The sequence below is a fragment of the Simochromis diagramma genome, unplaced genomic scaffold (genome assembly GCF_900408965.1).
Source record: "Simochromis diagramma unplaced genomic scaffold, fSimDia1.1 OVJJ01000216.1, whole genome shotgun sequence".
NCBI lineage: Eukaryota > Metazoa > Chordata > Actinopteri > Cichliformes > Cichlidae > Simochromis > Simochromis diagramma.
The window spans coordinates 3,178,865-3,193,632 of NW_024386883.1; the positions used below are offsets into that span (position 1 = coordinate 3,178,865).

At 38.5% G+C, this 14,768-nt stretch overlaps 1 protein-coding gene across 4 annotated transcripts in view; it reads left to right on the forward strand.

The window, feature by feature from the left end:
* Positions 1 to 14,768, forward strand: part of LOC120734309 (pecanex-like protein 3) — a 30,891-nt gene that overhangs the window by 7,242 nt on the left and 8,881 nt on the right. For 3 of the 4 annotated variants that reach the window (XM_040033053.1, XM_040033052.1, XM_040033054.1), the window contains exons 8-27: positions 4,731 to 4,860; positions 5,088 to 5,257; positions 5,598 to 5,655; positions 5,775 to 5,916; positions 6,015 to 6,172; positions 6,888 to 7,041; positions 7,609 to 7,641; positions 7,738 to 7,909; positions 8,131 to 8,241; positions 8,671 to 8,762; positions 9,994 to 10,103; positions 10,417 to 10,522; positions 10,606 to 10,698; positions 10,791 to 10,941; positions 11,901 to 12,045; positions 12,479 to 12,656; positions 12,838 to 12,946; positions 13,214 to 13,343; positions 13,450 to 13,508; positions 13,599 to 13,814. In XM_040033053.1, the coding sequence (XP_039888987.1) occupies positions 4,731 to 4,860; positions 5,088 to 5,257; positions 5,598 to 5,655; positions 5,775 to 5,916; positions 6,015 to 6,172; positions 6,888 to 7,041; positions 7,609 to 7,641; positions 7,738 to 7,909; positions 8,131 to 8,241; positions 8,671 to 8,762; positions 9,994 to 10,103; positions 10,417 to 10,522; positions 10,606 to 10,698; positions 10,791 to 10,941; positions 11,901 to 12,045; positions 12,479 to 12,656; positions 12,838 to 12,946; positions 13,214 to 13,343; positions 13,450 to 13,508; positions 13,599 to 13,814 (2,517 nt within the window). The remainder of the gene's footprint in view (positions 1 to 4,730; positions 4,861 to 5,087; positions 5,258 to 5,597; positions 5,656 to 5,774; positions 5,917 to 6,014; positions 6,173 to 6,887; positions 7,042 to 7,608; positions 7,642 to 7,737; positions 7,910 to 8,130; positions 8,242 to 8,670; positions 8,763 to 9,993; positions 10,104 to 10,416; positions 10,523 to 10,605; positions 10,699 to 10,790; positions 10,942 to 11,900; positions 12,046 to 12,478; positions 12,657 to 12,837; positions 12,947 to 13,213; positions 13,344 to 13,449; positions 13,509 to 13,598; positions 13,815 to 14,768) is intronic. The other variant, XM_040033055.1, reaches the window with a different exon arrangement.

The window sequence follows — 14,768 nt, forward strand, 5'->3', positions numbered from 1 at the left end:
CACTCTGATTGTGTGGAGCAGTGAACACCTCCTGTCATTATGTGTGACGCATGTTCCCAGTGCATTGAACACTGGAGCGGAGCTACAGAGGAAATCCACTCTATGGGGAGTGGAGACTCAATCCCACAATAGTCCACCACGTCTGAAGGTGTCCGTATATTTGTTTGCATCATACAAAAACACAATCTCCTCTTTTCTTTTCCCTAAAAAAATTGAGGGCAAAACATTAGGGGAGCTCACCCATGGCCAGGCGCACTGCTATAAGAGTTTCCCTGAGCAGGTTGAGGGAGCAGTGGCTGTCTTTGATTTTGATTGTTCCATATTGGCCCAGCGGGCCATGGATGATGGATCTAACTTGTCTTCTCCACAGCCCGGTGGTGGACACTGCCTTTGCACAGGGGCCTGGTGTCACAGGTGTCACAGAGCAGTTAGCTGAGACTGGCACCTGAAAGGCTGAATTTAAATGAGTTGGGTCTCCCCCTGAGGTTGATTGAGACCATTCAGAGTGCAAGAGCAGTTTCTGTATTCTGACTTTATGAGGGTGTGTATTTGAGAGATGTGCAGCTACGAACAAAATTTCTTATCAGTGCTGTGTTAGAATTGTGTTAGGCTTCCTTCAGGTTTTGCTAGATAAGGGAAGAGCATTTTCCTCTATTAAAGTGTTTGGCTGGAATGTCAGGCTGCCATGTTGGCTTTGGTAATGCACCAAAGAGATTTAACTACAGTTTTGGAGTTAGTCTTAGTCTTTTTACAGCTTGCTTTAGCATCAATGAAAAATAACAGTAACTGTAAGTTACATGCTCTATCTACCCACACATCATGTCTGTAGTTTTCAACTGTAATAGGGAGGTTTTGCACCCTAATGCTGCCTTCATGCCTGACATTAGGGATTCTACCTATAGCTGCCCTGCACAGGAGCTGTTAGCTTTTCGCCCCCTGCCATTTGGGGAATGACAGCCAGAGATGGCTGACCTTTTGCTTGGATCAAGGGGTTAACCCCAGTTCCTTGAAAACTGAATGAGGTATCTCACTCGCACTTTGCCCATGCAACTGGACAGTGACAGTAAGGCATCAATAGATAAAAAAAAAAAAAATGGAAAAATGCTGACTGATATTTATTTATTTAGTCAAAATTATTTGACCTTTTGAATTTATTAAATTTAGTCATGAGTTAGTTGCTTTATGGTGTAGTAGTGGCACATAGAAGAACAACACTAAGAATGCCTGGACCCCATGGTCTTGGTGATAAGAGCTTTTGTGGCTTGTCATGCCAGAGGGCACTTACCATAGTGAGATACCGCATTTGAGCTTCAAAGAAATGAAGTTACCCTGGGCCCGTTTTAAAAAGAACAAAAGAAACAAAACTATTAACAAAATCCTCACAAAACTAAGCTCGAAATTAAGCAGGCAAAACAAAGGTATAACTGTATCTTTACGGAATAAAGCATGAGATTGGGGTTTGAAAGAACACATTCAAATTTACAGATGTAACAGACTCTGCTTTGAAGTGTCTGTTTTGTGCACAGGAACAAGAATAAAGAAAACATTTAGAAAATAATATTTTATTCAAATTTATTTTTTAGGTTATTCTATTTAATCAGATTATTTTAACATTGTGTAACATAATACCCTATATGGACAAAAGTCCCTCTTAATCTTTAAATTCAGGCGTTTTCACTCCCATTGCCAGACTTGCATAAAATCAAGCCCATAGCCAAGGAGTCTGCCTTGAGAAACATTTTTTCAAGAATGGCTCATTCTAAAGAGCTCACTGAGTTCAAGCATGCCAGTCAGTTTGTGAAATTGCTTCCATCCTAGATATTCCACTATCAGTAAGTGGTATTATTGCAAATTGGAAGCATTTAGGAACCACAGAAATGAAGGCTCAAACTGTGTAAAGTTATAGAACTGGCTCACTGACTGCATATAGTGCGCAAAAGTCTTCAAAGCTCTTTTGAGTCAATAACTGCAGAGTTCCAGAGCCCCCTGCACAAAACCATCAGCACAAAAACTTTGCACCAGCATTTTTGTGGAATGGGCTTCCACAGCTGAGCAGCTTTTACCTATATACTGTATGTATTAATGTCAGGTGTTTCCACTGTGTGTTATACTAGGGATTTTCCTAATTTCTTAGCCAACTAAATGAGGAAAAAAAAAAGACTAACCGACTAGTCTGAAACTTAGGAACACTCAGGTAATAAGTTCCATTTGAGAAACTTTTATTGGAAAATGTCAAAAATTAATAACATAGGTATTTGAAACCATTTATCACATTCTTCAGTAATGAATCATGCCGCTTAAATGTGCAGCACCTTGCAGCATGCATTATCAATATTACACATTATACTCCAGATAGACAACAAAGATGAAAAACACTTAAAATAAACCGATGTTAAAGATGATACAAAACCAAACACGTTCCACTAAAATATGACAAATTAACATCTAATAAATCACGACTTAAAAGTCCCAAGCATTATGAATGATGCACACTGTTCGAAATTCATGACATCCACTTCAATAAAAGTTAGAATCTAAAATAAAACAATAAATCATCCATCCATTTTTTTCTGCTTATCTAAAGTCAGTCAGACATCCTTAGCCGTCCCCTTTCAATGTGAAGGAGTAGCTGCTCTTCTTTGAACCCCTTCCAAATAACTGAATTCCTTACCCTATAACTAAGGCAGAGCCCATCCACCTTATGGAGAAAGTTCCTTTCCACTGCTTGTAACAATGATCTCATTCTAATAGTGTTAACAGAAAGATCAGGCCTAGATTAACAGATTTAGTTTCCCAACAATGATGTGCCATTTGGTGGCAAATGGGTGCATAACATTTAGGACCCAATAATATACCGACATTGATTAAAAGTTTAATAATTAGATTAAACCACTAGTAAGTCTGGTACCAACTAGGGGTGGGGGAAAAAATCGATACTGTGTAGTATCGTGATATTTTGTTTGCTAATAATGTATCGATACAGGGACAGCAGAAATCGATATTTTGTTACAAAAAAAGTTTTTGCGGACTGGAACATGCTCCGACTTCAGAGCATGTTGATCAGCTCCTTTTTCTGAGCAAGAATCCTGACATTCCCTTCACTGTCCAAATGTGTTTTAATTTATTTAATGTAAAATTATATTTTGTTTTAATTTACTTTCAAATTCTTCAGTTGCTGAATGAGCTGCATAGTTTTCATAAATTGCATAGTTCAGAATAGCTATAATTGTACCAGACGGTTGCATTCAGTTAAGTTGGACTAGACTGTAATACAAATCGTTCAGTTTGTCAACAATAAAACTGACTGAAATGAGAGAAAGACTGAGTGTGAGACTTTATCAATATTCATTTTATCTAATATCAAAGTTTACCTTTATGTACAGAATCTGAATATCGCAAAATATTTTAAAAAATTGCAATAATATCGTATCGTGCGTTAAGTATTGTGATAATATCGTATCGTGGGATGTATGGTGATTCCCACCTCTAGTACCAACTAGTGACAACAGCAACGATTAGTCGGTTAGTCGACTAGTCACACATATGCCTATTGTAGGAATAGTGAAAGGTAACTAAAGCACGGTGTTGGGGAAAGTTGGAAATATTAATTAAAATGTTGGCTGCTGTGCTTAAATTTTATTATTTTAGTAGAACTCCTTATTATGCAAGTTTACCAGAAACATTCAGGCATCATCCAGCTTTTACCCGACCAATAAGTGTAATGGGTGCAGTACCTAAACATTTCTTTGTACCTGAGTCATGAGAATGTGAAGAAACTATGCAAAATATTTTCTACCATCTTTTGGTGCCATTTATGGTCGATGTGCAACTTATTTTTAGCAAAGACATAGTTGTTTAGGAGGTGTTCCCATCTGCACTAAAAGATGGTTTACAAAACTGTTAATCGAATAAATAACTTTGAATGAAAACCCAATAAAATTTTATTAAACTGTCTGTTTAACAAATTATATGAATATTTTAAACACCCAAAAAGTGCTTGTTAGGCTAATTTGATAAAGAAGTTAAAACACAAGCTTCACTATAAACACTAACTGCTAACTTAATTTACCTCTGCAAATTGCCAATTTGGCTGAGACTGCAGCTGTGCTCTTTCTCTAGCAGCAAAATCCAATGAATCCACATCAGCAGCATAGGAGAGGAGAATGAGATGGCTGATAGCATCTGATTTCTTTGTTATTCACTCACTGTCTTCATTTTAAAAAAAAATTTGGTTTGACAGTTTGGAAAAATTCAGAGTGAGATATGTGCTGCTGGTAAATAATACTGTTGTGCTCAATTACAATTCTGTTCAGATGTTTTTCTTTTTTATAAAATGGGAGTATTTAAAACAATGTTTAGTAATGAAAAATGACCAAAAAGACTACTAAAACAAAAATAAAAAGCATCAGTAAGATTATTATATTAAATTATTGTGTTTAAACCCTGATTACCACCTCACTGCTGAGACCTCAGTAACCGATCACCCCTAACACATTGCTGCTAACATGGAGTCATGCTTTGAAAAATTTATAATAAATTAATTTTAATTAATAGTCTGGTGTGTGAAACCGAACTATCTCTTAATCTTTGTACTTATTTATTTAATAAATGAATAAATAACATAAGGACATTCTAACTTTTGAATTAAGATAAAATGCAGTTATAGTTAAATCTTAGCTATGTGCATTATGTACACTGACAATGTGATGTAAATGATAAACTTTCCTCAGCCATGGCCACGGAGGAAGGGGGCAAACACGAATCAGTCAGCAGTGTAAAGAGGACCCAGGCCATACGCAGGAGACACAATGCTGGGAGCAACCCTACACCACCACCATCTACCATGGGATCACCTCCCAGGTTTGTCATCTAAGCAAAGATGTCCCTATATTTCTACCATGCCTTCCATATTAGTATGTTTACATTATAATGGACATAAGAATAACAGCCCAGATTAAAATTTTGTCTATATAAAGTCGTATTTTCATTAAATAATTCTAATTATAGCTCATGGAGGATGTGAGCTTTAGGAGGACTGAGTTCAGGATTAAGATTAACTGCTGTATTCATTTGTTTGCTTCCTGTAGTCTCCAGGACCTCCAGCGAGCTCGGACCTCCTCTCATTCACGCACCCGTACACTTCCCTCAGCCTTACAGTTTGCCTCTTCACTTCTACTACCCCGCAGTGGCATCCATGAGGCTTCCACATTTGATGACACATCAGAAGGGGCAGTGCACTATTTCTATGATGAGAGTGGTAAGTACCTTGTCTTGTCTAGACAGTCATTCTGTTTATCCTATTATTAAATGGGCAGATATGAGACTGGTGTCATTTTTTTCATCTAACTCTTCATGAATAGTGGACTCTCCTTGAGTACCGATTCTTAGGACTTGCTACCTTGAAATGTTACCAGTCTGTTATTTGAGCTATTATTTTGAAGCATTATGTAAAGCAATTGTAATGTAATGGTCACTGGTATTTGAATCTACATAAAGAAAATCACTTGTCAGATTGCATTATTGTATACTCTGTCTGTGAGTGCAGATTTTACACTGTTGAGGGTATTCATTTCTGCTGTGTCTCTGTTATATAACAGGAGTAAAGAGGTCCTACACATTTGGACCTGCTGGAGGCGGCTATGAGGACCCAGTTCAGTAAGTTATAAAGTTTTTATTGCCAAGTGTCTTTCTTTTCTACAGACTACGAGAGTTATTGTTGTCATTAAAACATTACTAACAGCTACATTCAAGGCTGTGAAATTTTACACTTGCAGAGAAAGGGAGAGGCAGTCCCAATCTTCAAGCTTCACATCCACTGAGGTCCCAGAAGGGGCACCAGTCCTGTCCATGCTACAGCCCAGACAAGGGGCCTTACAGGGGATGCAGGTGCGCAGGGTGCCTCTGGAGATGCCAGAGGTTAGCAGTGCTTCATTGATTATTCCAAAGCTAACTATCACAGACGGTCCTTCTAGATCCTGTTTCCTAATTCACACAATCTCTGAATTCTTACCTAGTTTGATCTGGATCACGAGTCTCTACAAGAGTCCCAAGAAAACACTTTGATGATTGAGGAGAAAGCCAAACCTAAACAGTACTATCGCTTTTGGGTGCTGCCTGGAAAGTGGCTGAGAGTCCGATATGATCGACTGGCTCTGCTTGCCTTATTAGACAGGTAAGACAAAACATTGGAAAAGAGAATGGATTACATTTTATTTAGTTACTTTTTCTCTGTGACAGCAAAGAAAAATGTACAAAATGTACTCTGTTGCCCCTAAAATAATTAATACATAACAACATTTGTTTTTGTCTTAGTTTTGACACATTATCATTTCAAGTAAATATTTAACTTATAAAAGCAACTGAGTTTACTTTTAAACAGGTCCATGGTTTTGATTGAGAATTGATAGAGAAGATGGATTAACAAGTCCAACAAATTTGTTCACTCTGTATCATTTCTGAAGGCTGCTTTTCCTCTTACACTGAAGCAAAAGATTTTCATTCATAAGCGAAGTTCTTTTAAAGGATCAATTTAAAATATTTTCACTAAACAACAACTCAGAAAAATGTTATCCTGTGTTTTTCTTTCAAATAAATAAAAACTTGTGGCATGCTATTATACAGGATGCATTGTAAACTGATTTAGATGAAACTTTAAGGTTTTACTGTAATACTGATACTCGGTTTTTTTTAATGGGTTGTTTTGTTTGTAATGGATGAACCTCCTCATTGTCACAGGACTTATGTCCAGTAGGATATTGACTTAACACTTAATACACATTTGTTTTAATTTTTTTCTCATGAAGCACATTTTATTTACAAGTCAAAGACAAAATTTAATTTAATTTTGAGGTTTCTCAAATATGTACTGCTGCACCTTACTTTCCCAGGAACCGCCGTGTGGGAGAGAACGTGTTTGCTGTGGTGCTGGCCAGCCTGGTGGCATTCCTGGGGTTCCTGCTGCTGCTCCAAGGCTTTTTCAGGGACATTTGGGTCTTCCAGTTCTGCCTGGTCATTGCTAGTTGCCAGTACTCCTTACTGAAGGTACCTCTTATTTATGTTGTTTCTCTTACCAAAAGTCTTCAGCAAGTAACTTAATAATCGTCACTGTATGACCAAAACTTGTGTTCTTACAATGTCATAACATATAAGTGCTCAGTCTAAACTAAACTCTGAACCCCCATTTGGTCCTGTGAAAATCTCTAAACAGATCGTGCAGGTGGAGATTTGGCAAAATCATATCCTGTCGAATTTAATCTTACTTAGAGCTTAGAGATTTGATGTTCATTTAAAAGAAAAAAGGGGGAAAAACAAATGGTTGTCAGACTTAGCCTATGTAAGACCGTTATAAGACTTTCTCTTACAACGCATCCTCTGTCAAGAGTACAATAATTGTGCAATTTAAAACAAGTCCAGTAATATGATACTGGACTTGTTTTAAAGCAATCTTTTAACATCATTGCTGTAGGAAGACTAAGTGCTCAAAATCCAGTCCAAGGGTCACAACAATTTTCAGTTAACCTGGTTAGCTAGAGCCAAGCAATTGTCGTTCCTATTTTTAACATACACGTGAAAGACATGAAGCCTAAATTCCCTGCCTCTTTGTTTTAGAGTGTACAGCCAGATGCAGCCTCTCCCATGCATGTGAGTAGTAGATTTAGGAATCCACATTTTATAAAATACTTTTGACCTTAAAATTATGGTATAACGTTGTTTCTCTCCTTGTCTGTTATGTAAAAGGGGCATAACTGGATCATTGTGTACAGTCGGCCAGTCTACTTCTGCTTATGCTGTGTGATGATCTGGATCTTTGACTTATCTGGGCGATCTGGAAGTCTGCAGCCCTTTTCCCTCTATGGCATCATCATCTTCTCTGCGCAATTCCTGCTCTGTGTCAGGGATGTGCTCATTGGTTAGTATTATTCATGGATTCTTTTACATCAGGTTGATGTTCAGATTGACAGTGCTAGCATTGCTACATGCCAGAATAGGTCTATCTTTCTTATTGCAGTGTTAATTAAATAGCCCTTAATATATCCTGATTGTAGCACTGCTTTATGCAGGAGGAGGATTGGTGGGTTTTTAAACTGTAACCCATTTTTAAACACAATTTCCCCTCTTTTCATCCAACAGTGTTTGCCCTGTGTTTCCCAGTCATTTTCCTGTTTGGGTTGCTACCTCAGGTCAACACTTTTGTGATGTGTCTGCTGGAGCAGATTGACATGCACATTTTTGGTGGAACTGGTAAGAATATTATTACATGAATGGGATAATCGAATACTTGAAAGTTGAAAGTGTTAGACCATTTTTAGCCACAGTTTAAAACCATGTTTTGAACACATCCTTGTGTTTATTGGTACATTTGAACACAGCAAAGTGTTTTTTTTGTTTTGTTTTTTTTAAATGGTCACTACACACTATCACAGTAGGCAGTTAGATGTATGGTTATTGTTTCCGTCCCCGTTGGGAAGGCCTGGCTTCAGTAAACAATGCAAATAAAAAAAATTTAAAAATGAGAGATTCTGCTTGTCCATTGCTCATAGAAACTAGTAAAAACAAATACTTTGAGTATTTCTGCCCAAACAGAATAATGAGAGTTGTCTATCGTTTGCGTCATTGTGTCTCACCCATACCAGCCTAATTGTGTCTGATCTCTCTGTATTCTTTCCTCAGCCACTACCAGCCCCCTTTCATCTCTGTACAGCCTCATACGCAGTGTGCTGGTGGCTGCCCTGCTGTATGGATTTTGCCTCGGTGCCATAAATGTAAGTTGAACCGACTGACTGTCCCAGTTCGCACCTGTTATTAATGTGCGTCATGGGTGATCTGATCACAGGTAGATGGCTTACTCTCCACATATGTCTCAAGTGATCATTTGTGATTGCGTGTTACTTCCCTGCTCGGCATCTATGCAGACATACAGTATTATGTGTGTGAGCCACCACCCTCTTCTGCAGCAATTTATTGAAAAATGAGGAAATACGGATCATATGCAGGGCGAAAACGGAGTTTGTACAATTCTTATGAGCTTGATAGTCAATATTTGGTATGAACACCTTTATTCTTTAATAGTATGACCTCCTAGGCAAGCATTGCTGTAATTTTTAGCGCTCAGCTGTAAAAGGCTGATGGGCGAGCAGGTGTCGTGAATACGATAACTAACTAAAGAGTGAGGCGATGTAAGGTTTTCAAATTCATACCATTTGTGCATCTACTTTCTATTGTTTGCATTTCTATAAACTTGTCCAGTTTCTTCAAATAAGGACAAGCTGCAGACCATTCTATGATACAAGTTTTCAACTAATACCTCTTTGGAAATCGCCTTGTTGCTGTAAAAATACTATTTTATATCTGTCAAACTATGTTATCAATGCCATTTTTGTAGATTCAACTAAAGAAATTCAAACAAGTAACAAAGTACATAAGATACCATTAAAATTTGTTCTTTGCCAAGTTGTCTGTTGAGCACCCCTACCTTGAGTTGGGGGGGTGTATGGTCGAATGATTCATTGGTTGGTGCTAAGCGGCTTAACTGAACATTCTTGTCCAAGGACTGGCCTGAATGAATGAAAACGCAGCCAATGGCCAAAGAAAAAACTTTGAAAGCTCTTCTGAAAGCCTGGATACCTATTCCTCAAGATCACTTTAAAAATTACAGGTCTAACTCCTTCGAAGCAAAATATAAAGAAATAAGACGGTGTACTGTAAAACAATACTATTTCAGTGACAAGTGGGTTTGATTTTTAACTGGTAAAAGGTAGAAATGCACTTCCCCTGACTATTCAGCTGGAAATTAAAAGAAGAAATCAAAACAGTGCAAGCTGTGTTTCTATTCCTTGACATGTTCAGGCAAGCCAAGTCGCCAAAAGAGCTGTTAATGTGTGATTATGTTAGTGTCAGGTGTGAACTTACTGAACATGACATGGAAGAGTTTGAACGTGTTTTTCCTATTACAGTCGCCTATTTGACTTTTTCCCCCCCTTTTTTTTCCATCAGGCACCGTGGGGGGACGCCCATGTTCCAGTACTGTTCTCCGCGTTTTGTGGGCTACTCCTGGCCTTATCCTACCACCTGAGCCGCCAAAGCAGCGATCCTACCATCCTTTGGTCAGTATTTCCTGTTTCATATCGGCAATGATGGTCTTGGGAGTCTTTATTGAATCTTCTTTTTAGATCCAGAATAGATTAACAGTTACTTAAAGAAGTCTATATAGCAAGATAGATAGCAATAGATAGCAAGTCTAAAGTGTAGTTTGTGTGTTTTACAAAGTTAGCTACAATCCAAGACATAAAAATGATGCTAATGGCCAAGAGACACTGCTGCTGTCTTGATCATCTGTGAAGACTTTGATGATAGATTTTATCTTTCTGTGGTATTTCTTGTAACTCTTTCTTTTATGCTTTTTACCCGTAACATCAGGTCACTGGTCCGGTCTAAATTATTCCCAGAACTGGAGAACCGAAACCCAGAAGAACCTCCTGTGGAAATCAAGGACCCTCTTCCTGATAAGCTACGCAACTCTGTGGTAACTACTGTTGCTCACCAGCCTGCAGTTTAATTTTTATGTAATGATTTAATTAGTTTTAAAATCAATCTGTCTATTTATAGAAAGAGATTCTTCATTCGGACCTCGTCATCTGTCCCCTCATGGCTGTGATTACCTTTGCCATCAGTGCCAGCACAGTTTTCATCGCTCTTCAAGTTAGTTGGAGCAGTATTCATGACCTTACTCTCGCATCATTTTTGTATATAGACTTAATTAAAATGTTCCTCTTTTTGCTCTTGCTCCGCAGCCTGCTCTTAGCGTTGTCTTATACATCCTGGCTGGAGTTGTTGGCTTCATTACACACTATCTCCTGCCTCAGCTCCGCAAACAGCTGCCATGGTTCTGCCTGGCTCACCCTTTGCTCCGCTCCAAAGAGTATAGTCAGTTTGAGGTCCGAGGTGGGTGTCTGATTGCATCTTTTATCTTCATTCACATGCACAGAAAAATAACAACATCTAGAAATACATATATAGTATAACAGGCTTTGGAAACTGAAATGTTATAAGTTGTTCTAATTACAAAAAAGTAAGATCTCCAGCTGAAAGTGCTCTTGAGAAAACACTCCCGGCAAACTTCATAGGCTGCTTCACCAATACAATACAGAACTATTTTTAAACGACAGTCAGCTGCATATTTTGAATATGATTTGAATATCATTGATATATTAAGTAATATATACACTCAACACTAAAAATAAATCAGTTATTTTATCTCAAGATTTTTGTGTTAGAAGTTGTTTAAAATGATCAAATTACTGTCATGTCTTCTTGAGTTTATCTTTAAATATTTTACAGACATTTTTTGCAATGTTTTTAATGGTGCTAGTCAGCCACAACTTTAAAAGCATCTGCTTAATATTGAATAGATTCCCCTTGTGCTACTAGAATAGCTCTGATTCATCAGAACATGGACATTGGAGCCTTGGGGTGTCTGGCACTGAGATGGTGACAGTGATAGTTCCTGTGGGCCAGTTTAGGCTTGATTTTTGAAATTTAGTGGCCAGGCCTGGTCTCTTTATTGAATTCTTCAGGCAATTTCTAAGCATTTTTGCAGTGTGGTAGAGCATACAAGCCTGCTGGAGGAGGATGGGTGTTTCTGGGAGTATCGTTACAACCCAGAAACATCCACATGAATCCCAAGTGAGTAACACTGATCTCACAATCCTGCAGTGATGATCAGATCAGTTTTATTCATGTCATCTGTCAGTAGTTTTATTGCTGTGGCTAATTAGTGTATTGAACCTCTTTTAAAACTTCACTTTTTTAAAAAAAAATTTCTTCACAGCTGTGGTGGGATATCTGCAGTTTGTGAATTACTCCACATTTGTAACATATTTTTTTCTTTCTGTTTGACCCAGATGCTGCTCAGTTGATGTGGTTTGAGAAGCTGTACGCATGGCTTCAGTGTGTGGAGAAATATTTTATCTACCCAGCTGTAGTGCTGAACTCCCTGACCACCGAAGCTCGAACAGTGGGCCAGAATCACAAAGAGCTGGACATCTAGTAAGCATTTCCTCGTCCTGGTTCTGTTAATATTTTAAATGTTATACTGTTATACTGTTCTTTATCTCTGCTCCCTGTGGACATGTGCTGTCTGCTGGATGTGTTGAACTCTCCCATGTGTGCCTTATGTCCCATCTCCCTCTGCTGTCTTCTTTTTCCCATCATCCCCAACCGGTGGTGGCAGCTGCCCCTCCCTGAGCCTGATTTTTTTTTTTTTTTTTCTTCTGGTCTTTTGATAGTTGGTGTTTTCTCTAATATTGTACCCCCTTTCCCTACAGTATAAAGTTTCTTGTGGGGACAGTTGTTGTGATTTGGCACTATATACATCCATTTGAATTGAATCATTTCATTTCTTACTCTGTTGTTGTAACCATATGTTAGCATGTGTTGATTTTTTTCTTCTTTCTCCCCCCCCCTTCCTCGAACCCTCCAGTAGCCGAGCTTTCTTTATCTCGGTAGCTGGAATGAAGCTGCTGCGTTCGTCCTTCTGTACCCCATCGCAGCAGTACGTCACACTGTGCTTCACCACACTCTTCTTCCACTACGACTATCCACACTTCTCAGAGACCTTCTTAATCGATTACTACTTCATGTCCATTCTCTTCAGCAAGGTTAGAAAACATTTCATATTTGTAGCATTTTTTTCGTCACAAATGATTTTGTTCTACTTTAGAAACAGCTTCCTGCACACAAATAGTCTTAATCGTCTTATTTCTGTAGCAAATATGAATACTATTTTTACATGTGCATGTGTGTGTGAGTTGATAATGATGAATGTTTGAATGTTTTCAGATGTGGGACCTGCTGTACAAGCTGCGTTTCGTGCTGACCTACATTGCCCCCTGGCAGATCACTTGGGGCTCAGCCTTTCATGCCTTTGCTCAGCCCTTTGCTGTGCCCCGTATCCTTATTCAGCTTGATTTTGTGATAGTAGGAATACACCAGTGCCAAATTTAAGGTTGATAGAGTATAAGAGGGCAAATTGTAGCTTTAAGATGTGACAAAGGTATTTTAGATTATTGAATTTTGTATTACTGCACAGAGGTTATTGTTATTTTGTGCTGTATTCTTTATTTTGATAGTCTAAGTGTCAGTGAAGTTATTCAGTGGAGATTTTTGTTTTGCTTTGGGGGTTTTGGTGACATGTCCTTAACTCTTGCTATTTCAGACTCTGCTGTTCTTTTTGTCCAAGCTGTCTTTTCTGCCATCTTCTCCACACCTCTCAATCCTGTCCTTGGCAGTGCTGTATTTGTCACCTCATATACCAGGCCCGTTAAATTCTGGGAGCGCGACTACAAGTATGCGTTTGGTTAAATAACCTTTGCAAGTGTGAAACTGTATATCTTACACTCTTAATATAAATTAAATCTATTTGGTTTTAATCCTAATTTGTCCTGTTTACAGCACCAAGAGGGTCGATCATTCCAATACTAGACTTGCCACCCAGTTAGACCGCAACCCAGGTATGCCACAGTGTTCCCTCCTGTCGATGCTTATCGATTTTTGTTCTGAAATGAAGGTGACAGTCTGGTTTTTTTTTTTTTATCATTAAGGTGCCGATGACAACAATTTGAACTCTATTTTCTACGAGCACCTGACCCGCTCTCTGCAGCACAGCCTCTGTGGAGACTTACTGCTCGGCCGCTGGGGGAACTACAGCACGGGCGACTGCTTCATCCTCGCGTCAGACTACCTCAACGCTCTGGTCCACATCATTGAAATCGGCAACGGCCTTGTGACCTTCCAGCTGAGGGGTCTAGAGTTCAGAGGTCAGCAGCATGCGATGTTTAGAGCTCATAAAATAGTAATGTAGTTTTTAGTTGTTTACCATCTTGTTGTGACTTGGACATCAGTCAAATGTTGTGAAAAAGTACTTATTATGGGGATGTGGTGCTGTAGTTTAATCAGTAGTTAAAAAGAGGTTTCTGATGGCACTAGTTTCCCTGGAATATAAAGCTTTAGGTGGCAGCAGACGTTGAAGTTTCTCGATTTAACTTGTCATAAAGTAAATGTTAAATAAATGTAAATGTCGTCACATTATTTCATGCCGATAGAAAAATTACACTATTGACGATGAAATTCGTACCCTGTGCAATTATGTCTGCCATTAAGTATGAAATCTCCGTGGAAAATGAAGGCTTGATTGCAGAGGAATGAGGGGGAGAGATTGAAAAGTCGTCTAAAGCCACTTCACCTTCATATTTTGAAGATTACTTTGCGTTTAAGTTCTTACAGCATATTTTTATTCTTAAAAGAGATCAGTTTCACATCTGTTGGTTTATTTTAAGGTCATTGAGGATTCAAAAAAAAAAAAAAGTTGTGCGTCAGCCTCTGAAGAGGTTGTCACTTGGCAAAGCGGGGCTTTATGATCTATAATGATACGACCTTAAAACTGGTGATTTTTTTGGTTAAGTTTAATCTTTTTTTATTTTTTAGCTGAGTAAAATTATTCAAGGCCAAGCATTGAATGTGTGGGCAGTGAAGTGTTTCTACCTGTTCTTAATCATATCGTTCCTCTTGTTTCTCTCCTGCTGGAGTCTGTGACAGCTGCTAGAGCTGTAGGGTAAAAGATTATTAAATTTGACACTCTGACTTTGACAGTCATTTCACCAAGTTTCATTATAATGTCTCACTCTGTCACGACCAGTGAATGAGTGTTTGGAGCTCTCTTTATGCACACAGCTTTTAAGGTTGATCTGATATCCTCGTGTTGGTGTTGTTCC